General features: G+C 40.1%; 1 protein-coding gene across 1 annotated transcript in view; it reads right to left on the reverse strand.

The window, feature by feature from the left end:
* Window positions 1-24,538, reverse strand: part of LGR4 (leucine rich repeat containing G protein-coupled receptor 4) — a 77,934-nt gene that overhangs the window by 36,453 nt on the left and 16,943 nt on the right. The window contains exon 2 of the mRNA XM_062000084.1: window positions 8,969-9,040. Within this exon, the coding sequence (XP_061856068.1) occupies window positions 8,969-9,040 (72 nt within the window). The remainder of the gene's footprint in view (window positions 1-8,968; window positions 9,041-24,538) is intronic.

Here is a 24,538-nt window from a genome sequence, read left to right on the forward strand (position 1 = left end):
CTGCAACTGCACCAAATCTATCTGAGTGGGCACTTCTCATCCTGAGGCTTCCCTTTCTAGCATTTACAGCTTTCTCAAAGTTATACCAAAACTTCAAGGTAATAGCTTGTTTTCAAAATGCATTCCTGGTATAAAAATGTCAAATCTAAACTGCTTGATTACAAGAAGACTAAAGCCTGTCCATAAGTTCTACTGTTAAATTGTCAGCAATAGTCACTAGCACCCACTGAAAGCCAAAATATGGTTCCGTATCAGTTTTCATGCACTATCAAAGGATATTTACCTTTTTTTTCCTTGTTAACAGGAATATAAATTATCACAGAATCATAGAATGGTAGAGGTTTGTGATGGATTTTGAAGAAAGCCAGTATTTCCATCTATGCAAAACATGCTCTATCATTCAATTTGAAAGCAGTTATCTGTACTGGGGCAAGACCTCCTTGAAACAGAGCCCACCTATGCACCAAAGGAAACACGTATAACCTAAAACAATTATTACACAATATGAGCTGTTGAAGCAAGCTGTCTTTGTAGTCCCAAGTATTATTCTTCACCCAAGAAAGATAAGTTTGCACAAATTTTCCAACACGGCCGTGTTTGTAGGTTTGGTATTGATTTCATCCTGCGTCAGTGCAAGAGAGGCACTTGAGACAGACAGGCTCTCTGCTGCCCATAAGCATCAGCAGACTGATCAGGACTGCTGCAGAGACAGAGGTGTTGTGCATCCACATGCTCCTTCCCAGCTATAAATACATTTCACTTACCCAGTCTGTAAAGCAGAGGCACAGAAGTGAAAGTAAACATGCTCAATTTAATGAACTAGGATGCAAAAACTGAGTCAACTAAGGTTTGTGCTTTCAGCAGGCAGTGTTATTTGGATGCTCAGGTTTCCAAGATGATGAAACACGTTGATGGCATAGACATGAGAGGGTTAAAAAAATGAGTGTTGAGCTAGTAAATCCTAAAGTTGCTTTGATCTATCCATACAACCTGGTTCTTACCCATGTATTGACTTTCCATGTGTGGGATCTTTTCAATGATGGGGCATCTAATAAGTAACACTGAAAAACGTGGTAGTGGATAAACCCACCTATATTTGGCTATTAAACCTCTGTTACTATTTTTCTAATCACCTCAGAGACATACTAGATAAAAATAAGACGTAGGTTTGGTAGACACCTTGGCAATGAATGACCTTAGAGAAAAGGGAGTAATTTTCAAGATGATTCTTTGTTTCATTTCAGATTTAGGTCAACTGTTAACATTCTCCCAGCCAAAAAAAAATATATGTCCAAATATTTTATCAAAATTAGCTAGAATTTTACCTTTTTATAGGAATGGCAGGAAAAGAACTTTATATGAGTACTGGTTACTATTTCTGTGCCAAGATAAGATCTGTCAATGCTAATTAGGCCAAAGCACCTCAGTACTCACCAAAAAGTACACCAAAATACGACCACCCAAGAGGAGGGAAGAAAGAAAATAAAAGAACAACTTAATTCCTCACCACATCTTCTTATGGTAATATCCAATGTCATATCACAACACTATGATGATAGAATGCACTCAGTTACTTTCTCAGAGTAGTGGGATAATGCATTTACCTTCAACATACAGATTTGTCTTCTCTATGATATTTTTTCAGTGCTACACATGACTCTTCTTGAGGCTTGAGCCTGGAACTGGCTACCTGCTTGCTTGCACATGTACACCTTCTGTCCCACGCTCTAGGTAGAAGAGACTCTACCTGGAGAGATCCAGTCTGAGAGCTTCTCAGACTATTGCTTGGCCTCCAGAAGTTCCTTATCTGGTGTATATGTTCAGACAGCCCCAACCTGGCAGCTCAGGTAGCATAATAAATTCAGGCTCATAAGACGTAACACCACAAAGTTCACCCTCCAGGCCATTTAGCTGAGACAGCTTCTGTGTGCGTGCTCACCTGAAAATAATGTTGAACACTGAAACTCTAACACAACTGATAAGGAAAAAGTTTTGTTTCCCTCTAGAAGTACTTGCAGCAGAATTACCAGCCTTGGGATCCTTACACCCAGTCATGCCAATTTTCAAAAGTAAAATGTAGTAATAGAAATTGGAAAGAAACTCCCCTCGTCTTCTAAAAACAATGGAGTTTACTCAGTCTACTAGCATCTGTCCCCAGAAACAGGAAAAATATCACTGTTAAGGACAGCAAGCACTTTCTAAAGCTACAGAAATATTATTCTTGTATGAGCAGGACTGAAACTCACCCAGAATCAAATCAATTTAGGACTCACTCAGATAAGAAAACATTAATTAAAACACAGGTTGGCCAACATGTTTTTAAACATCATTTAGTATCTTGTGCAGACCAAGTAGGTGATGTTTAAAAATATCTTAGCTGACTGTGGTTAATTCTACTTGGGAGTCTTTGCCTAAAGGTTTGTCTTGACTAGAATTTGAAAGTGCAAGTTACAACAAGCCAACACACTTTCTGAAGCTCCAGCTCACACAAGGCAGCAAATCTTTCTAACACATGCTATCCAGTCAAGTCCAAGCTTAGGCTCTTAACTTGCTACCACACGTGAAAGCTACATCTTGCCTTTTCTTCATTAGAACTCTACCTCTTGGAATTCAAGCTGGAGCAACTGAGGAAGTTACAGCTTTCAGCTGTTCAAATATCAAGAGCTGGCAGATGGATGAAGAGCCCTCAGCTTCCAACCCAATGTCAGCACCTCTTTTTGAAATACCAACAGAGGATGTCTACACTGCTGCCTCTATAACAAGCTGAAGAGAGCCCTTGGCTCATTCCCCACTCACTGCTGTTGAAGCTGAATGGATAGAAATGGGGTGGTAACGTCTCCAATCGCAGTAGCTAGTTTCAGAAGAACATGTTTAACCACCGTCTCAGTTACCATGTGTCAGCTAACAAGGCATCAAGATAACTTTTCCCAAGAAGATCCATCCTTACCTTTTCTACTCAAGCCCTTCATCTCCAGTTTCCCACTACAAATCCTGGGACTACTCAATGTTTATGAAAGAAAGGGGAATTGCACTCATCTAAAACATTTGCACGCTACCTTGAAAATACTACTTCAAAAGACCTAGCACTCCTTCCTCCAAATGCTCCACAGCCAGGTGAGGAAAGATGCCATATCCCAAAGTAACAGCTCAGCCTTGGTGGCCTTGGCAGCACTCCAAGACATGTCTTATTCATAAAACCAAAGTAATAAAAGAGGAAGATGCTCTCCCTGTCTCGCCAAGGATAATACAACATGGTCCTGATACAGAAATTAGAAGGAAAGGGACCATCTAAATTACACATTGAAACAGACATTACAAAAGCAAGCAGCTGTGACATTTCAGCCAGGTGGTCATCTTCAACTGCAGTCAAGAGGAAAAATAACTCTAGACATTTCCCTTGCAAATGCTTCCTGATTACAACCTTATGGCAAAGACACCTCATTTGCACTGCAAGCGTGCATTTTAATTAATCCCTGTGTCCTTAAAATATACTTTGTCAATTAAGAGACAAATTCAGAGGCTCTTTTGGGGGGGTGGGGGGCATGAGGCTTGAGATGTTTAACCAAGATCTCAGAGCTGTAATCAGCATCGATACAATGAAATAGTCAAGGAAATTCTCAGTTTACTGTTGTTGAAAAATTACAGTTGCACACATGCTGTCTCTTGCTTACTGCTCCTCTCAAAAAAACAGATGAGTACTGCTTATCAGAAAAGAGAAAACCTACTGATCTAAATCATCTTTCTACCGCTTCCCTAACCATTTTCATCAGCCATTTATTCAATAAAAAACTTAATAACATTTTTGCCCTTGACTGATTAAAAAAAAATATCTGAAGGTAGTGTCACAGAAGAGAGACTGTTTCATATCATCTGTGATCAAAAACCAGAAACACAACAGACCTTGACAACAGACCTTGGCATCAGCACGTATCTGGAAGATAACTGAGCACTGCTGTCTCTTGGTGCTTTCAGGAGGCACTATCATCCTTGCAGTATTATTTGGGGAGATAAAGGTCTTCACAATCACAACAGTTTGAGGGTGGAGAGCATCTTTCCCTAACCCTTGATGGAGGTCAGAGCCCTACTATAAGTCTGTCTGGTTGGGAGGTGACCAGGGTTTCCCTTCAGATAACCATGTGCTTGTGTCACAGGAAATAGCAGTATAGCTGGTTGTCCTCTCCCTCCCTCCCTCCCTCCCACCTCTGACATGGACCAGCAGCCAAAGAGCCAGAACCTTATCATCTAAACCTTACCTATCAGTACAAATAAGACAACATTTTAAAGTGTTTAGAAATAGAAGTAGAAATCAAAATCAAGTTAAAAGGTCATTAAGTCAAGGAGTTTTCCTTTATTCAAGTAGTTTGAGTTTCTGAAGTCAGACTGGAAAACTAAGCAAGGACAATAATCATTTTGCCTTCCTTGATAAGAGTGTATCTTTTTACTTAATCTAGAAGATCATTCACAAACATAGTGAATGAAAAATCACATTGTTAAAATCCTTCAGATCACTTTAGATAAAATATTAGAAGGAATTGTAACTGTTTACAAGAGCATCAAAAACCAACACAGCCTGGCTCTTCCACTTAAAAAATTCACACTGGAAAATGGTTTCTGCTTTCTAAAAACACTGCATTATCTAACTACATTTCACTCTTCTAGCTTTCCATAAATACTTTAAGGTGTGGTTAGAAAACTGTGGCCAAGTTCTTCAAGGATTTTCAGTTTCCATATCAAATTCAGGGCTGCAGCATATTTATGTTAATATTTTCTGGAGAATACACTTCATTAACTGCTGTGGCAAAAGCCTTGGTGGTCTGCTCCTCGCTGACTCTGACCGTTGCCATTTCCATCATTTGCAAATTACTTCCAGATGGGTATCAGTTACACAGAGATGGAGAATTTTTATAACATTTATAAATAGTGCAAGAACACTACAGCCAGACGGTTAAGTGTGCTGTGCAGTAACACACATAGCGAGGCTGTGCACAGGGCACATGGAGCACAAAACCCAATGGATGTAATCTACCCACATACAGGAACCCCTTTGCTTGTACCTGTGAGTAACAGGCAAGCAGAACACCATCTCTAAGGTACAAATGTGCCTGCAAATTTGACACTTTGCAGAAGAGTCAGTGCCCTAAAAACAGCCACTTAGTACCATTTTCCACTTGGCCCCAACTGCCATTCCAGGCAGCCACTGGTCTCCCATCCGCATCAGAGCTGCCAGCCCTGTGGGGGTGTCTCAGATAACCCAGTACCTCTAAAAGCAGCACAGGATGCATGTATCAAAGCACCCAGGTCACTTCCCATTCACTGACAAAGGTGGTGTCTTTTAATGGAGCAGTCAGCTTCTAGAAGTCTGCTATCCAGCTTCTTTCACTACTGTTCATTTTAGGATTCATAAAACAATCCACTCAAGTCTCTCCAGATTACCAAATAATTCACTGCATCAAGGAAACAATCCCATTTTAAATGGTTCCTACTGCATTTTTTAATCCCATCCTCTTCATATGTGTACTGTGTAAGACTCAGTTGCCTACATAATGCATCTAATTGCCTCCCATTTACTTTCAATTAAATTCTGTTACACTATTTTGCAATATTAACTGACTCTGTCAGGGGCTAATCTGATACAGCATTTGACAAATGGCAGGGCTAAAGCACAGTATAAAGAGAAAGGTGTCTCAGGCTGTCTCCCAGATGAAGAGCTGCCTGAGTTCGTGGTGGTGTGGGTACTTACTGCATTCCCATTAGTTTGTGGGATTTATTTGCTTTACACAAGTAATTCTTGGGAAAAGCTCTAGATGGAAAAGCCACTTCTAGCACAGATTTCAACATCACTTTGCTTTAACACTGTCTTTTTTTGTTTAGTGTGGAGGTTCACACCCAAGGTTACTGTGCTGAAAAAGCAATTTTGCTAGTGCCTGGCAGACAGAATTTGGATCTGTTCAACTCCAAATAAAAGCAATGAAGAAAGTTTGAAAACCATCTTAGAGTGGAGAGAGAGAAAATTGTGGTTGCACAGCAGGAAATATGACAGATTTGTTTTTTCTGTCCACAACCAGCAAAAATAAAATAAAAAAAAAAAATCTGTACCCTATCCCAGAAAACGGAAATAGGCAAAAGGAAGCAAAAACATGTCATGTCTGATGCTGATCTAGCAAGAAGAGAAGATGTTGTTTGAATCTATGTTATTATAGTCTGTCCAGGAAGAATGTGAATTGAAGCAAGGGAACCTAGAGTTAACTAGTGCATGGACGACCATAACCAGTCCTTTAAAGAGAAGGATGAAACCTTCCATATTTCACTGTTGGTGGGTATGGCCAGAGCTTCTGCAAATAGGCTTCCAATTCAAAGCAGACTGCTGCTGCAAAACATTACTGAACAACTCACAAGATTAATGGTTAATGGCCTTCAACTGAGAAGTACTATACACAGTTACTGTCTACTTAAGGCTTTGCTCTCATGGTCATTTTCCTGCCTTTCTGCATCTGTGACAGCTGTTGAATTGGAGAGAATTTTTCCTTCTAATCTTTCTGAAGATTCTTCTACCTCTGCAGCTGTAGGAGGTACCTTGAAGGAAAATTAAAATTGCCATTTTTTTCTATTGTACTAAGGAATTACGGTTCCTTTGAATATGTCCAAACGTTTGGCAGGTGTCGTTCCTACTGTAGCACTGTTGGTGTTTGAGTTCGGGTTTGGCGATCTTGGGTTTGTTTCCAGAAGGTGCTTTAACCTATCATGTAAGCATACTGGAAATGATTTAAGGCTTCTGGGTGTCCACATATATTTCTGACCTTAATGCTAGACTGTTTTTGTTTTTTTCAAACAGAAATGCTGGAATTTAAGGGGACAATGAGGTATACACAGCAAACAGCTCTTAGGCAATAAGCACAACAGAGGATGGCTGAAGGCTCTACCTTTTCTCTTTACCTCCTGACACACCCCAAGGTTTATGGAAGTTACACAACATGCACACCCACCAGTTAGGTTTTATTGCTTAATTACTTATAGGGAAGAAATGAAGTCTCCCACAGTCATCTGAAGTTGGGAAAACACAATTGTTTGGGTCTTTCAAACTTTGGTGTGAAATATGTCTACAAAGAATTTGGGGGGAAAAAAGGAATACAAATATAATCTAACAAAACATGCAGATTTACAGCACTGCATATTACAAAGTACTGAGGAATGCTAGCCCAGTATATATTCTGAGCCATACAAGCCTTCCCAGGCTTCTAATGACTATTTTGTTTAATATTGACTACTCACGCCATAGAGCCTTTCATAAATTGTGACAAATACACACATGCATCACCTGAAATCATGGTAAATCTACTTTCCTTCTTGAGGTATTCTCAACCATATCACAAATTTAAGCAATATCTAAAATCAGAAGGAATAAACCAGAACCTGTTATGCACGAAACGTGTGCGCATATGGCACACAACTCACCTAACATAAATAGGCTCAACTGCATTTCACAATTGCACCATCTCCAACCAAAGCTATTTAAATAACTCCATTTTCCCCGCTTCTATCCTGATGATGTAGCAGCTACCATTATTAATACACTTTAAGAAGACAGATCAAAATTGTAAGGAGAGGTAGAACACCTTATTAGACCAACCAGCATAGAGGGGATGCAAGGAAGAAAACCAGACAAGCTTTCAGGAGCATGAGCCTCTCTCTTCAGGAGCAAGTGATCCATCTCTTACCAATTTCTCAAACATCTTTGTTCCATTGAGGTGTGGTGGTTATAGCAGATTTACCAGAGTCAAAAGGTTTTCTCTACTCTGTCTGCAGTTTTGTTATGGGGTTCATTTATCCCGATACCCTCTACAAATGGCTTTAGCTCTTTGCTTCAGTTTCCTGATCTGTACTATCAGAGGAATGCTTCCCTACTTCATAAGCTGTTCCTTTCCCTAAGTTGTATTTATTGACATGAGCTGTTCTTTCCCTAAGTTGTATTTATTGAAAAATCTCTCAACACAGCATTCACAGTTCCAGTGTAGCCAAAGTCACAAGTAAGGACAGCCTCAGTTTGTATTTTAAATGCTCTTTGGTATGAGCAATGCTACTTTGACACTGAAAATGCGAGAAAAGCAAAGGAAATTGCAGGGCTTATGCCTTATCTATCGCTTAATACTGGCAGGCAGTTCTCAAAGCTCTCTGGCAAAGGTTGAGCCATTACCCTCTCTTCATAGATAAGGAAATGAAGGCACACAGAAGTCACTCGTCACATAATAGGACGTACTAAAGTGTCAATTGAAAGTCAAAGCCTTCTCCCTGTTTGTTGACTCTGAAACCCAATCTAATTTAGAGCTCCGTTGTGAAAGGGTGCTTCAACTTTGCAAAGGCATCTGAGTTAAGACTTCAGCAAAATACTGGGCACATGAGCCTTAGAGCAGCTCAAGGATTCAGATATACAAGTCTCACTCAAGTAAAATCTTTTAAAAAAAAGGATAAAAAAGGTGCAGGACAAGGGGGAGATGGGAATTGGAAAGAGAATTTCTGCAAGATAAACTAAGAACAAGGAGCCCTGAACCACAGAACTTGAATTTGAGGCAGGTCAGGATGCGCTGGTGAGCACTGCATCTGCAGCCTACGGGGCCAATGGGAGTGAGCTGCTCAGTAAATGAAACAATATATTTTACTGAACTTACACAACAGCCATACTGTAGCTCCTTCAGAAACAATAGTAATCACACACCTCTCATGGTTATCTTTGGATAACACTGTAATTAGTATGTGTCATCACTCTAGCCATGATTAAAATAATTAACGTAAAAAGTCCCTTCTAAGTAGCATTTACTGTTCCGGTTTCCAAACGTGTACAGGAGTATTTTTTTTAAGTTTAATTGCTTTCTCTGTTTGCAGCTCAACTCAATGCAACATTTCCCCACCCACCTTCCACTTGATGCAGCTATCTGATATTACAGCAAAACTTGAAGGTGTGTGAAATACTTACAGCTCTTCCAAGTAGGGAAAATTCCTGAACGCATCCTCTGGTAGCCTTGTGATGTTATTCATGCTGATATCTCTGGAGGAAAAGAAATACCGATTCATCAGTAAACAGTAAGGGATTTTTACAGAAAAAGGAGGATTAAAAAAGAAGTCTAATCAAGATGGTATGATAACAGGAAAAAATATTCTGGCATCACACAGTAATACCTCTTTCTAAAGACCTGCATGCAAAACTTTCAAAGCACAGTAATTTGAGAAGCCACTTGCAGCAAAGACTTATATAATGGAAAGTTGATACAAATGTTTTCTGACACCTCTAAGCAAAAAGAGACCGTGAAACTACAGTGTATGCATGTATGAAAGAGGCTCTACAGTACTGTTATCCCCAGTAGTAATTTTTACCAACTTGCACACAATTTTAATACAAATGATTAACACAGACCACTCGAAAACCACAGCATCTGAAAACGTTTTTTAAAAGCTTGTGACCACCCAACATGCAAATTCTTATCCCACAATGGTTTTCTTTTTTTAAAAAAATATGCACTGGGACTTAATAAAGAGCTTCTGGCAAACACAGCTTCTGCAACAACTAACAAGAATAGCAGAAACATGTCCTAGCTCTACCACAGTCATTTTTTTCCCCTACAAAACCTATAGAAGTCCTCGAGGTAATAGTTTTAAGCAGATTTCATTCTCAGTCCGTGAGCAGAGACAGGCAAGCAGCAAGTGTTTACATGACAGGTATGCAGACCTGTTGAGAGTTTCTTTCCAAAGGAGCAGTAAGTGGCAAACCTGGTGCCATCACCTCAGTTCACACTTACACAACCATCACAGGTAATCCAGTCCTAAAGCAAGTTATTACTCAATGTGAGTAAAAGCACGAAAACAATTCGGTTTGATAATTAAATTAATAACTGCCTAACAATCCATGACATAACCCCAGTTCTTACTTTCCACTTGGTTACTGCTTTTTTTAATACATAGCTTAACGAGCAATTCAGTGAGACTGCTTAGTACAGCCCTCCCAGCTTCCTTCTGCTTGCTGTCTTCCACACCTTGTTTCTAGCATCTATGCACCATCTTTCCCACATATTTCAGATAAAAAGCAAACAAACAAAACCAAGTCACCCCTTCCATCTCTACTGGTAGTTAACAAGTACCACTGAAGCTTCTGCATTAAGATCTGAAGGGCTGATGACTACATGTAGGACAGCAGATTTTGTTTGCCACTTAAAATGCTCAACCTCAGAATAAAGTCCCAGCCCTTACCTACTGCTGGACAGGTGTTCTTAGCCTACCCATAGTCACCATCATTTTTCAAACATCTGCCTCAGCTTAGAATTATCACTTCTGGTGAGGCAGAGAAAGGTCAATTTAGACTCTTCCCGCTGTACTGGAAGGGCATACATCCCTGAAGAACTATCTTGTAGCAGCAAAAACAACCCTCTTGGGAAATGAAAAAGTTTCACATTCAGGGTATCTTCCACTGCTCCCACCCATAGGCAGGACTTGGTGCTGACCTTAGGAATTTCAGAGGTCCCTAATGGGAGCAAGGAGCATGCAGAGGGATTGGTGCTGCTTCTGAGAAAGTGGTGTTGAGGGCCATTTGTGCCTGCCTTCATGCAATGGCAAACCCAAAGCCATGCAAGCACCATATAACCTACCAAAACCATTTAAGCAGCTAATTAAACCACTTTTTGCAAAGAGTGCCCATGTTACTCCTTCAGTTGCCAGACCATAATGTCTAACACGGCTCATTACAAAAAGCTTCCTTATTTACACTGACAATAGAATGCACTACATAAAAAAAAACCCCAACATAGTTACTGGGGAAAAAATATTTTTTCCCCACAGCAGTTGACAGTGTCAACTGATGGCAGTGAATTTATGCTGAGCTTAACAAGTAACTAGTAACTGGTCTGCTGTCTCTGCCTGAGAAACACAGGTCCCCTCAGCTGCCACTGATGTGAACAGTGCACTCTTACATTAAACCTAGAAGCAATTGGTTTTTTTGAATGGTTTATCAAATAGGAGGCCAAAACTTCATTTCTCATACCCCAGTGTAAACCAAGAGAGTTATTCCTCGGCAGCTGCTAAGGGTGTACTAATGTAACTCAAGAGTGATGAAGATCAAAATAAGATTTGGCACATACCAAACACACTCCATGGTGAGAAAAGACCAGGAAAATCCACTAAAACACAACAGACTTCCCCAATAAGCTCCAGAAGGAGCTGAAATGGAGATGATTTATTTCTGAACTCTACAGTCCATGTCCTCTAAGAGGTGCTTTGTGTCTCTGCAGCAGTTTTGGGTACCGTCGGATGCTGCAGTTGCTGCGGGGGACATTTTTCTTCTTGCGCAGGAAAGTAAATAAAAGTATCAGATACATGAATCGTCAGCTGTCTGCTCCACAGGAGACTGCAACTTTTATTCTCCTTATCCCCCATATACATTTTTCAAATTGTCATGAATACACTCATTTCACATAGCAGTCCCCTCCTTTCCAGGGCAATACACATCCCTTTCAGTACCAGCTGGGAAACATTTATGAATAAGGCAGAAGGGTAAGAAAGGAGTGGAGACCCTACATGAATCCCAAGAAATATTAACTTATGCAAGAAAAATCACAGCTCTCTCAAAAGACTGTTCAGGGAACATAAAACCCTGTTACCATATGTATCATATTAAATGGTGGCAGCAAAAATAAGTCAACGGTACATATCATCAGAAAGCCCTTTATGAATGACTATACATTGCTTTGAGAAGGATTTTGACTGTAATCACATTTGTTGCACTACATGATAGCTCTTTAGGACAGAGGAAGTATGAAATCACATCCACCTGGAAGCAATGGTCTCAAAGTTTCAAGAGTCTGATTTTCACAAGTGCCACATGCAATCCTAAACAAAGCCAATGGAAACCATGCAGACATACAGCATGGCTGACATACAAATTCTATGTCATTTTGGTTTTCTCTGGGACCTGAAATTAGCAAAGAATTAATTTTGCCTGTACCTCCAAATGTTAGCATCTACAACTTTGATATGGGGAGTAGACTCTTTGGATATATGCACAAGCGCAACACCTTAGTAACAAAGATTTGAGAAACATCATCAATGTCCACAAATTCTACTGAAATTTATCTTCAGCAAAACTGCATTTATTAAAAAATGACACAAAGATGCATTGTAATTCTGCCTTTAGCATTATCACATGAATCTTCATGGAGTGCTTATTCTTGCTTACAAAGTTGCAGTTATTACAAAGTTTCTGCATTTGCCTTCATTACACGTGACAGTAACTCCTACACAGTGAATACAACAATCTTTATACCACTCATTCACAGACTTTGAGGAACATCAAGCCACTAACCTTTAAAGGTTCCTAATGAACCCCAATACAAGTTTTAAATAAATTCTCATTTAATTAAAAACATAAAAGTAATTCTGATGCAAAATCACAAACTGATTGCCAAGGCATCACCAATCAACAGACATGGGCAAATCACACTCTGAAAAACTGCTAGAAATTAAGTTTCAACATAGGAGATGAGAAAGTGAAAAATGCACTGATCTTCTCTGTAGTGCACTATCGGTAAAGTAATCAATATATAAGGGAAAACTCACAAGGAACTATAGAAGCCAAAATCAGACATTTGGGTTTTTTTCAAACTATGTAGGTTTGTTATTTTATTTTCCTTTTACCCTGTGGAACATTCTCTGTCAAGAGGGAGTTCATGGGTTTATTTGCTGGCAATAAAATATTAAGTAGTTTGTGAGCTTTAAGGCAAGAAGTTACCAACAGTACTAGCAAACACTGGTACCACTAAAATTAGATCATTTAATAACTACTTTAAACAAGTTTGGCCAGGTAATTTGGAAGATACTTTTAATAACATGATTTATTGAAGAATTACAACAAAAATGGAATAGCATTGACAAAACTGAATAGCATTATGACAATATAATGGCAAACATTCATCCCAAAACCCCTGTCCGAAACAAAAGCGGCCCTTACCATTTTTCTACTGCATTTATTTTAGAAAATATTTATTTCCCCTTTCCTAAAATGTCAAAATCCAATTAGTCTATGCAGAGTCAAGGAGGCTGTCCATGTAATAATGACAAAATGCTAATGCAGCCCTTGGATATGCCAAAGAAATCTCCACTGAGAAGCTGCCCTATTCTACCTGTTCATCAACCTCTACTAGAAAGACCACAGGCCTACAAGCTCAGAGCTCATTGAAGGTCCTAATACACAGAGCTCCAAGAAGGAACAAGTACCTAACAGTACTCTCCCAACCGCTAGCACCATTCCCTTGGATGCTGTTACCACAACAGAAGCATCCTGTTAGCAGCTGCCTAATGCCTTGTTTCAGCAGGACAACATTGAAGGACCCATTCTGGATGGGGTTATTACATCCAGGCCTAAGTCCCCTAAAAACAGCACAACACTTACAAACCTTTCCTCAGAAAAAAAACCTCAAACCAAACAAAAAAAACCAAAACAAAACAACAAAACACCAAGAGAAATCTCCACAGTTGCCCTAAATTTTACTGGTTATGCTGAAGCTCACTCAGTATCTGAAAAGCTCATCTTAAATTTCTTATTCTTTCATTACTTTACAGTTTGATCTGTCAGCCCCAGAAATCTATACCGCTCTGTCTTGAAATCAAATTCAGGTCAATGCTTATACTTGAGATGTTTTCCCTGGGAAGAGCGAAACGTACACAAGAGCTTTAAAAAGGAAAAGGTGAGGACAGCGATGTCGTGGTTTTACACTGTAGATTCATCAGGAAAACGAAGGAGAATCCAGGGGTAAACCTGCCCCTTTCAGCAGTTACACATTAACCAGGTTTATCTGTACTACGTAGCCAGGCTATATCTTTGCTCACTAACCAACCTGAACCGAGGCAGGTCAGGGCGTGATCGGGCAAGGAGCTGGCATCGAAACTAAAATGATGAGCAGCTGAAGGTGGTAACCTCTTTAGCAAGAAGAGGCTGCATCTCAGGGATAACATGAATCACAATCTTATAGTTACAAGTAATTTCGCCATTTCAGGTAGGAGAGATGTGACTCCAGAATATAAACACGACCATGCACCCTCCTACAGTGCTATTGCTGCCGTGGCTGCAGTTCTCAGTGATAAATACGGCCCTCACACCTGGACAGAAGTTTTGTCCTTCCAGGACAAAAAATAGAAAAGAAAAAAAAAAAAAAAATCCAACCCAAAACCTAAAACCAACTAAAACAACTACCCGGAAGAAACCTACTGAAAGTGTTACTCTGCCATCCCAGGTACTGCAGAGACTTTTACAGGCTAAAGGTGAAGAAAAAAAAAAAAAAAAATCAAGCCACAAGTTTTTTTTAAAATACTTCTATGTACATTAATCAGCAAGAATGCTAAAAGCTACAAAAACTTCCCTCTGTTGGCAGTTAACTTCGGAGAGAAAAGCACCTTTACTGGACAAAGTAAAAACACACAGCACCACAACCCCTCTCTGCATAAAGAAGGAGATTTAAGCTACTCTTAAAGCAATCTGCAGTTGAGACTTCAGAAACCCGAACTAGGCAATATAATGCACCTGAATTTTTTTCATTAAGTTCCTTCTGTGTAAGAATTTCAGCTCCTGATGGAAAGTTTTAGCTGTTTTTTTTGGTTTTTTTTTTAAGGATTGTTTATCCTACCACTAAACAAAGTCAATGTTCCTCAGGCTTCAAGACAAGCAGGAATACTTTATATCTTGAATGGCAACTCAGTAATTCTCTCACATTAAAAAAAAGTGGCTTCAGTCACAGTTTTCATCCATGGTATCATGCAAAAGAGAACTAGATAACATGCACAACATGCCACAGCATCTCCTGAAGGGCACAGAGAGCTTCTCTCTCCATTTTAACTACTGTCTCTACCAAAAGTAGCCTGACCCTTGTTAGAGTTAATCCTAAAGGTGTTCCTTATCAACTGTGAGATCAAGATCCTGGCTAGAAAGGACAGCTGCCTAAAGAGGATGGAAACTGAGCAAGAGGACAATAATTATTGCATGAGAAGAAAAGCTGCAACAACTAAGACGGACCACAAAATGGGAAACAGACTTCCTGTAGAGGCTTACAGAAAGGACAGGCAAAAACTATAAAGAAATTAGCCAGGATATAGGCAGAGAATGAAAGCTAATGACCCACTGATGGGTACTGAAAAGGAAAACCGTGCCAGTCTTTCTGGACTGAGGGACATTTAGCTGCAACGGTTTTTTCCTCTTTCAGTACCTACTGTTCCTCACTGCATCTCCTCAGACAAAAGGTGTGCACATTCTAGGCAAATAAACCTTCCTCACTGTGCTGGTGTGTCTCCTAAAACTCAGAGATGCCAGTGCTGCACTTTCTATCCTGTAGTGCAGCCCTGCCGCTGAAAACTTGGATCTAAACCAAACTCAGGGCACTCACTTTCCCACCACATTTGAGCACTGCATCTGAAAGTGTGCTAAAGACCTAAAATACTCCACCTGACAAGAAAGCTCTTGAGCTGGAAAATCATGAAATGCCTAGCTACAGTAAAGGAAAATTAGGCCTCAAAGCCATTTGAGACTGGCTGCTTAAAAAATAAAATCAAAATACTCCCCTGTGCTCCCCTGCACCTCTTTAGTAGCTATGTTCTTTTTGGCTCTCCACCTAACCTCTATCTTTTGTGAAGTTTCTGAAGGAAAGGGGAGAGGAAAGGGGGGAAAGAGAGAGAGTGGAGTGTTTGCTGAAGGAAAGATCATGTTTCAACAAGGCACCTTCAAAATCCTATAAAATACTCCCTCTGAGCAAGCTTAACCTGTTTGCTGATAGATAATAGCATGTAATATTGTAGGCTCCATTCAGTCTTTTCCAAGGTCTGGGCCCTTTGCCACTGAGTTATTTAATTATAACACTTACAAAATTATTTAGGCAGAGCTATCTATATTTTAATAAAGCCCTCCTACCTACTTATACAAAATCATTAGGTAAAAGGTCTTAATCTTTTGTAAAATTTCCCACGTAGAAACCTTGATCCAGCTTCAGTTTAGTAGGAAAAGCTGGAACCGGTAATATTTTTAGAAACTACATTGAATAAACCAGGTTACTGCAAATGCAGGTCAACATGATGCTGGAAAATACTTAGCAACAATTAGCCATCCATTGCCCCTGGGACCACTGGTACATGGATAATGTTCCAACTACATTAATGTCAGTGAAGATCAAAAAGAGAAAGCAACAGATATTTTTCTTAGTAGATCAGACCAACGATTCTTTGTCAATTATCCAAAATAAAGGGATAGAAGTAAACGTAGCTGTAGGGCAATGGTCAATGCTTCCAACTCTGTCCAGGTCACATCTGCATTAACCAGAATGGCCTGGGGTTGTGGCAGCAGGGAGAGGCAGAGGAGCTGGAGCAAAGGGTGGGCAGGGGGGAGAGGAGAAATCAGGGAAACTCGAGGTTGGGCCCATCTATGTTTTACTGCAGTACTAGTCTTGAAGAAACACATTTGGTGCTGGACTCTTTGTAGGAACATGCTCACGTGATGAAAACCAAATGTATTTTTCAAACAAATCACACACCTCAGTAGCCAGTCCTGGGAGGATACCAGGAACTGAATTACATCCCTGGTTCTGAGATACTTTCCCATTTAGCCAGGATGAACATAAAACCACAAAAGGTAGGGAATAAATGAGTTTGCATTAATACTGTCCCATGTCTTACGCATATTCAGTATGTAAAGAAAGCACAGAAAAGCCTGGAGGCTCAGAAGGGTAATTCTAATGAAATACATTCAATTAAAAAGAAAAAAGCTTGGGTGTTTTTTGTTTTGTTTTGCTGTATCTTCCTGATAACAAGATACAGCAAACAATTCTCAGCACCTCAGCCCTGCTTTCAATGGTAATTGCCTGTGCTGTGAACCCAATGAGTGCAGCCAAAATTCAAGGATATGTTATATGCCAACATGGCAGTCCCAACAGATAGACATCACAAAGAGGAGGCAGACAAATATCAGACAAAGATGATGTTTACAGAGGAGCCTACACTTAAAAAGTGAGCTTGCAATGGTGCCTGAAGAAAGTTGAAGCAATGCTTGAATTAATTTCTTACCTTTCATATACTACTTACATCTACTAGTGCAAGGTTTGGCTACCTCAACCTACACTGTTAGCTGACATTTATGTGGTAACACCACACTGATGCTCCACTATGTGACACTATGTGTACATTCTACTGATTTCTGACAAGGTCTGCACAACTACCAGTGCCCACCTTCCAATGGGAAGGGCCCAGCTCAAGGGCCTAGCCCTGCCAACAGCCAGGACTCTGAGGTAGTAATAATCCCATATCCTCCAATCCTTACTGACATGCCCAAATACATTTTTCTCCTTCTGATCTTCATCTTCTGTTCCTTTTAACATGGACAAAGTTGTTAATGATAAAACCAAAGGGAAGATTTTAAACCAAGTTTGACATTAATGTAGGTTTTTTTCTCCTTGTGATTCCATCTCTCCCCAACAATCTTCAATACGGTCCTACTGCCTCTGATGTGACTATAGAGATCTCCCATACTTACAAAGCACAGAAACCTGCTCTGTATTCACAGCCCACTTGGCAGTCCCAAAAAGCCTATCAGCCATGTTATTTTTTTCATTTTTGAGCATGTTTCCTTTTCCACTTCTTCTAGGAAACATTCTTGTAAGAGAGGAAATATCAAAATACTTAAATCCTTAGTCAACATCTGCTGTGATTGGATAAATAAGACACGGGTTGCTCTCCCACTCAGCAAGCACACTTGCCATTTCCTAAGTATCCATGCTATCTCTCTACTGAGTACAACATCTTATCATCTGTTGTTTGGATTGCAACAAGAAGCTAAGGGCCCCAGTTCAACATGTCAACATGATTGGCACTGTACAAACACACAGTTAGAGACACTCCTAACCTGCTTATATGGACAAGACAAACACCATGGGAGGGAAAACACAGACACAGAAGTGAAGTAATCTGCCCAAAGTCACCTCCGGAGCCTGGAGCTGCCCCTCCAGTTGCACAATGTTGCTCTCATGTGCCCAGCTACTACCCATCATCCTTTTTCAAAACAAATTAATTACTTTTGTTGTTTTGTTTTAGTAAGGACATAGGACAGGAAACTGTTCTGACAGTTTCTCATTTACTAGATGCATAGGTTTCATGCCATTTGGTAGCAGTGGAAAGAAATTACACTGTAACAGCTATGCCTGTAGCATATTTGAAGTGTTTCCATCCACTTTTCTGTGGCTCAAACTAACTGCAACATTTCTGTGGTCCCTCACCTGAAGATGAAGCACTTAACTTGCTTTTCAAAGAAAGCAATCAAACTACCCAGCAACCCCGGCTATCAGAGGGGGCTGAGATATTCAGAAGGTTTAAAGAAATAGGGGCACATTGAGCCCTTTTTCAGTACAAATACTAGAAAGCCTATAAACTGCCGATTCTTGTAAGCTTTTAGCATTCTGCTGAAGCAGGACCTACAGCATTTTCACTGACAGCCACAGAAAGGCTGAAAAATTTCAGACAGGTCTGATCCTGCAAGAGAAGTAATATCCCCCTCTTTCCCCCACCATATTTGTAAGTTATTTCTCTTGCCTCCTCCTTCCCATGTCACATCAACCTGTTGGGCGGTTTTTTTTTCCTTCCAATGTGATGTCTTAGCTTTCTTTCAGACACAGTAACTAGCTCTAATGTAACCTATTCATGTGCCAATCAAGCCATCATCAAGATCGTAGACAGAACAATACTTGTATGCAAAGACCTATTTTGAACTGGTATTTGAGTCACTGCAGGCCAGCCATTAAGCAATCACACATATGGTTAACGGCCTATGTTGACACATGGTGGGGAATTAACCCAGAAAAAAATTCCACTACATTATTATGAAAGAGATCGTATCCTGGAAGAGGTATATAGCACAAGTTAACATGCTCTTCAGTTAATTTTTAAGAGTCACATGTTTGGTACAGATTATGGGCTAAAGGAAAGGCTGTTATTAACTGGAAGGGGAAACAAAATGCCTTTCAGTTTATTTACAGAAGAGCAAAATTATGCATTATACATGGGTTTATAACTATTTACTCTGGAATACAGTAACATCATGGATTCCAGTTTAAAAAAAAAAAAAAATCAGGCTGTGTGACAGGCACATCAGTCAGGCAGCCTGAGGGCAAGCCTGTGCCCAGATATTCCTCCTATGTCTATGATATCCATCACAAAATGTTAAGAACCAATCAATGTGCAAGACCATAGACAAAACCAAATGGGAACTCGGGTCACCCACACCCCTGTTCTGTAAGTAGCATCACATGTTCTGCTACTACCCAACCTCCTGGCTGATATCACAGCTACCCTCTAGCCTGAAAGTTTTGTACCATGGTTTAAAAACAGTAACATGACTTCAAAAGTGACTACAGATCAAAATGTTAGAAAAAGTCATTACAAGTATTTGGTGATAACCCCCTCAAGATTCACAGCCACTTCAAGGTAACACACACCACAGGGGAACTTCAGGACAGCAGAAGAACAGTTGAAATCTGAAAGATCGGCCATTTTTCAAAGGACCACTGCAAAGCATCTTTGCCAGGCAGACTCATCATGCTCTGCAACTAAAACAGCAGTTGTTGAAGGGGATCAAATCTAAGCAATGTAATTATTTAATGCCAATTTAATGTCTTCTCCACTTGATCCAGCTTGTCTCCCGTCTCCAACCCACACAGCTCAGGCTACACATGAAGTCAAGGCAAGTTGTGAAGCTGGTATGTTCTCCTCCTATTAGCAATACTTTTGTATTTCACTGATGCATCTTCCAGATAAACTGTGAAGAATAGTTTAATGTCTTCATCTCATTTAACACTAGTGCCAGTAAACTGGCTGGAAGGACAACTCTCTAGGGTAAGGGGCTTGAACATGGCATCACCTTAGCCCAAAACACGTGTGACTTTCACAACCATCACTTCTTTCACGACCTGAGATTATTTGTAAAAGCCCTGTCAAAGTAAGCAGAAGGACCTTTTTCTTTTTTAAATCTGTAGGTTTCTACACAAAAAGGGAAAAGGAGAACACAACAATAGGTTATGTGCTTATGGCTTCAACATACTACACCCTCCAGGATGTAGCTGCATGATGTGTTTTCTATCTGATGAAGGAAACTGTCTTATATTCCCATCACTTGCCACCTCCACAATGGAACTGTTTACGGGCAGTATTCTGCAATCAGATCATTACACTAACCTGGATTTAAACAAAGACATCTCCAGGTTTGGGCCTAGATTAAAAAAAAAATAAAAAATAAAAAACAGATGGGATTAGCTGTCCTCTACATAGCATGACCTCAGTGAAAGCTGTTATTAGCTACTGAGCAGCAGACTCCTACAGGAGTAGGAAAGATACGGAAGGAGACAGTGGGAACTTTGCACCAAAAGAAAATGTAACATGTAGCTAAGCCTACAATGAAATCAACACAAGATACCCTCAAGGAGTTTTACAGCAAAAGATTTGTCATGTTTCAAGTAAATAAAGTTCCAAACTGTGTTTGCAACTAAGTTAAAATAGGGCAGCACTGCCTGTTGCAACAATTGTCCCTACCATAGCAGTCATATTGAACCATCAACCACCAAGGTAACTATGTCATTTTTAAATTACTCTACCTTTGATTTTTTTTTTTTCTTAATGAGTTAAGTTAGCCCCAGGTTAGACACATATCTGGGTTTTAATTTAAAGCACATATTGCTAAAACCAACACAGACACTTCATGCATGACCAAGCCAAAGCTTTGTTCATTACTACTGAGGAAGTTCTCAAGCATTTTTTCCTTATCAAAAACTTGTGTGAACAACCATTGCTGAAAAGCTAAGAACATCACCAAACTATGTAATCTAACCAGTTTTATGAGAACTGGGTCCCCCCTCCCCTCCCCTGGTCTAAGGTCCCTGCTGCATAACCACAAACACCTACAAGGCACATTTCATTCAATTTAACAGCTTCAAGGGCAATTCCATAAAACTTGAACCGCCTCAAGAGCAGCATAGGGAGACACGCTCACCCTTTGGACTCCAAGGACACCACATCTCTCTCCACCTAGCAACACAGTATTTACTACAACAAATGTTTCATACCAAAAGATCCCTGTTACAACTCTGGACATTGACTAGTTGAGGTTCAGTTCCTTGTCCCAGCAGAGACTCATTTTGTGGGTTTGGACAGGCTGCTTCCCCTTCCCAAACCACATGTTCAAAGGGGAATAATCTTTTCTGCATCTCTGTAAGGAAGGGGAGGATAAAGCTACTGATATTTCTGAGCTGTCCAGACAGAGCCCAGCACTTAAATCTGTTTATACTGATAGAAAAGCAGTGCTATCATTATACACATATAGTCATAAAAAAATTCTTCTGTTGTATTTTTACTGTGTTTTTGCTGTGTTGCAAAAAAGAGAACACAAACAGCTACAACCCAAATTTAATTAAAATGCTAACTTTAGTAACTCTAAGTATTTTGAATTTTATTCATTTTCTTCTGGTTTATTTTGGTCTCCTAGTCTGTCCCACCCAATGTTTAGAAAGCAGCCTGAGTCTCACAAGTTTGGGTAAATCTTACATTTTTAGAAGGCTAAAAGCGAAAAAGCAAAGCAAAATTTGGGATATGAATGCAATCAGTGATACAATGAAGCCTGAAGACAAAATCTAAACATCTCACTGCAAATCTATATACAACAGGTTTAGCATTTAAGATTTTTTTTTTCATTTGCATATAACATGTAACTTGGATGTAACCAAAACCTATTCCTGGTAAAAGGGGGAAAAAAAAAAAAAATCTTTTCCTGCAATACAGCACTATAATTATCTATGAGCTGTGGGAAAACTGAAAGCACACAGTGCAGCTTTCTAGTGTCAAAATAGATTTCATGGCAGCACCTGGAATGATCTTTATAGAACCAAACATGCTTTTACATAGCAATTTCCAAGGCACCTCAAAGCAGCTGAGAAGAAGCACAAGAAGTTTTGATAAGCTGCAAAACCTAGGTTTTGGAAATTCCTGATCATCAATGATGGCACAGTACTTTAACAGAAGAGTAATTTCCACTTTACGACATTTGAAGGATTAGAGTCTGCCCGAAGTCTTCTGCAGTTTCCTGTATGGAAGCATTCGTGGGTGCTAATATACAACCATTGTGCTTCACTTGGGAAACAGCAGTTTCAACAGATGGCAAAGCCAGGGTTGCTGCCTACTGCTAAGCCATGTAGCTAAATACCAGAATCCAACCAGCCTCACTGGCTTTGTACAAGCTGCCTGACCTTCTGATTTAGCCTGGTTTCAGATTTATTCCTCTTTTTATTTACGTGCAATGGGTGGCCAAGTCCCTTACAGACATGAATACATGAGTAGAGCATCCACCTTACCCTTTCCATGAACCTTAGACACGAATTCAAATGAAAGCTGCCCAAAATGTCTGCCAGGACACTCACAGAGAGGAGCTACAGGTTCAGCTTCCACTTTCACAGTACAGGATGGAAAAAAAAAATGTCAGGAACTATTTGAAGCTGGTTTTAGCTCTTCTTGTATGATGAGAGTATTGGGAATTAACTCATCCCTCCATCACTACAGGACACAAGGCGGCCAGCACAGCCTGAGCTGGCAGCTATAAGAGGGTTAATGCATGCTGCACACCAATTAGAAAAACCCTATAGTTAATTTTAACTGCAACCACGAAGAGAAAAAGAAAATGAGAAGAAAAATACACCCAAAAAAATCCTCACTCTCTCACACACCCAAAGAAAAAGCCAAGTACTCTGTTAGCATGGGGAATCCAGCCCTTTACACATTCCCATTCCATGCCAGCATATTCACAGTAGTTTTCAATAAACATCTACACAAGTCACTGGAGGAGGGGGGTGGGGGGAAATCTGTTTTCTTTCATACAATTCCACAAAAAATAACTGTCATCACAACCATCCTTGTGGCAGAAAAGTCCATATTTGCCTGCAGTGAAATCCGTCTGCAGCTGCCCTGTAGAAAAGACAGCCAATAATTGGCTTCTTTCACCTCTGTTAACCACGAACAAAAGTGTCATTCAGCTCCCAAATGGACAGAAGGCACCAATGGATGGTCAGCTCGCTGAGCCAATGGGCTGGAATAACAATAACCCTGTAGCATTTTCTTTTTCCTTTTGTTTAGTCTTTCAAAGCCCTTAATTAAGACCCTCACAAAGCACCCCTACAGGCTTCTTTCAAAGAGGCATTACACGCCTGTTTTCTTGTATTTAAGGAAGAAAAGTAACAGGGATTTCTGAAATACATTAAGCAGTGCACACAATTTCCATGTATTCACAACTGAAATACTGTTACATTTTAGCTTTTAAATATTATTGTCCATAAAAAGAAGTTCACATTTACTCTGCTCACTCTTTGCTGTACATCCTCTTCTATGTTAAAGAAAAAAAACAAACCATAAATACAGGAGGTCATAAATCCGGTGTAACTGCAACAGCTCACCCAAACCCATTGCAAGGCAGCAGCTCCAAACACCCAGGCGAGTGGAACAACGCATGTTGATGAAACATCCCTGGGCATCCTGAAGCAGACAGCTGAGAAAGGACCTCATAATGCAGGGAACTAATTTGTTGAGACTGTACATGACACACTGGCTTTGTCTGAAAATCAGAGTTCCTGAAGGCTAAGGTATATACCCTGCTGGGTTTAGTGGCCTCACGCACAACTAAGTATCTACTTGCATTTAAAATATGTGAAGGTAATCTCTGCTTCATTATTTACGACCGAACTTATGTAACATCGATGTATATATATTAAGCAGGACATTTGAGGACTACACATCTAACTTTCAGCAGCATAGGCACTCTTCTGCTTAACAGAAATGCTATAGAAACTCGGAATATTTGAGTAAAACAGAGGCTCTTTCCTTGAATAACTTGGTTTTATTCTTGAAGGGTGCAGGGGCAGGTGGGGAGCATCAGGTACAATCACCATCTAACAAAGCCATCACCCGGGCAGCGATAGTCCCACCCCTCCATCGTGCTGCCTTTCTCTCCATTGTCTTGTAAATGCTCTTACCCCGTGAAAGCCGGCACACGGGCAGCTTCCTCGCAGGAGACCGGCCCAGCAATAGAGGGTGCGGCCAAAAACTACCAAAATCATTAGCAAAGGGTATTTGTCACGTCAAAGAACCACAGGCTGAGGCTCTGGTAATCCCAAAAAAGCTCTCTCCCCTGCAAGAAAATGGGAATAGCCTTTTTATGACTGACAGAAACCCCACACAACACCAAGAGAGAACAGAACAAAGAGGTTTTTATTACTAACACCAATCTGAGCTAACAGAAAAAGCAGTGGTTTAAATTCCTCCTCTCTACACTACCTACATATCCATCAGGCATTCTTTAACAAGCACCACTTGTATAAAGACTGCATACATCTAGGCAAAGTGCAACTCGGTATAAAACAGCTTATTACGTTTTTTATTAAATATACCTTAAGACTTCACTGCTTGTATCTGTATTCACATAGACAAAGAAGAAACTTGCCTTTGG

This window comes from Colius striatus, chromosome 7 (genome assembly GCF_028858725.1).
Source record: "Colius striatus isolate bColStr4 chromosome 7, bColStr4.1.hap1, whole genome shotgun sequence".
In the NCBI taxonomy this organism is placed as follows: domain Eukaryota; kingdom Metazoa; phylum Chordata; class Aves; order Coliiformes; family Coliidae; genus Colius; species Colius striatus.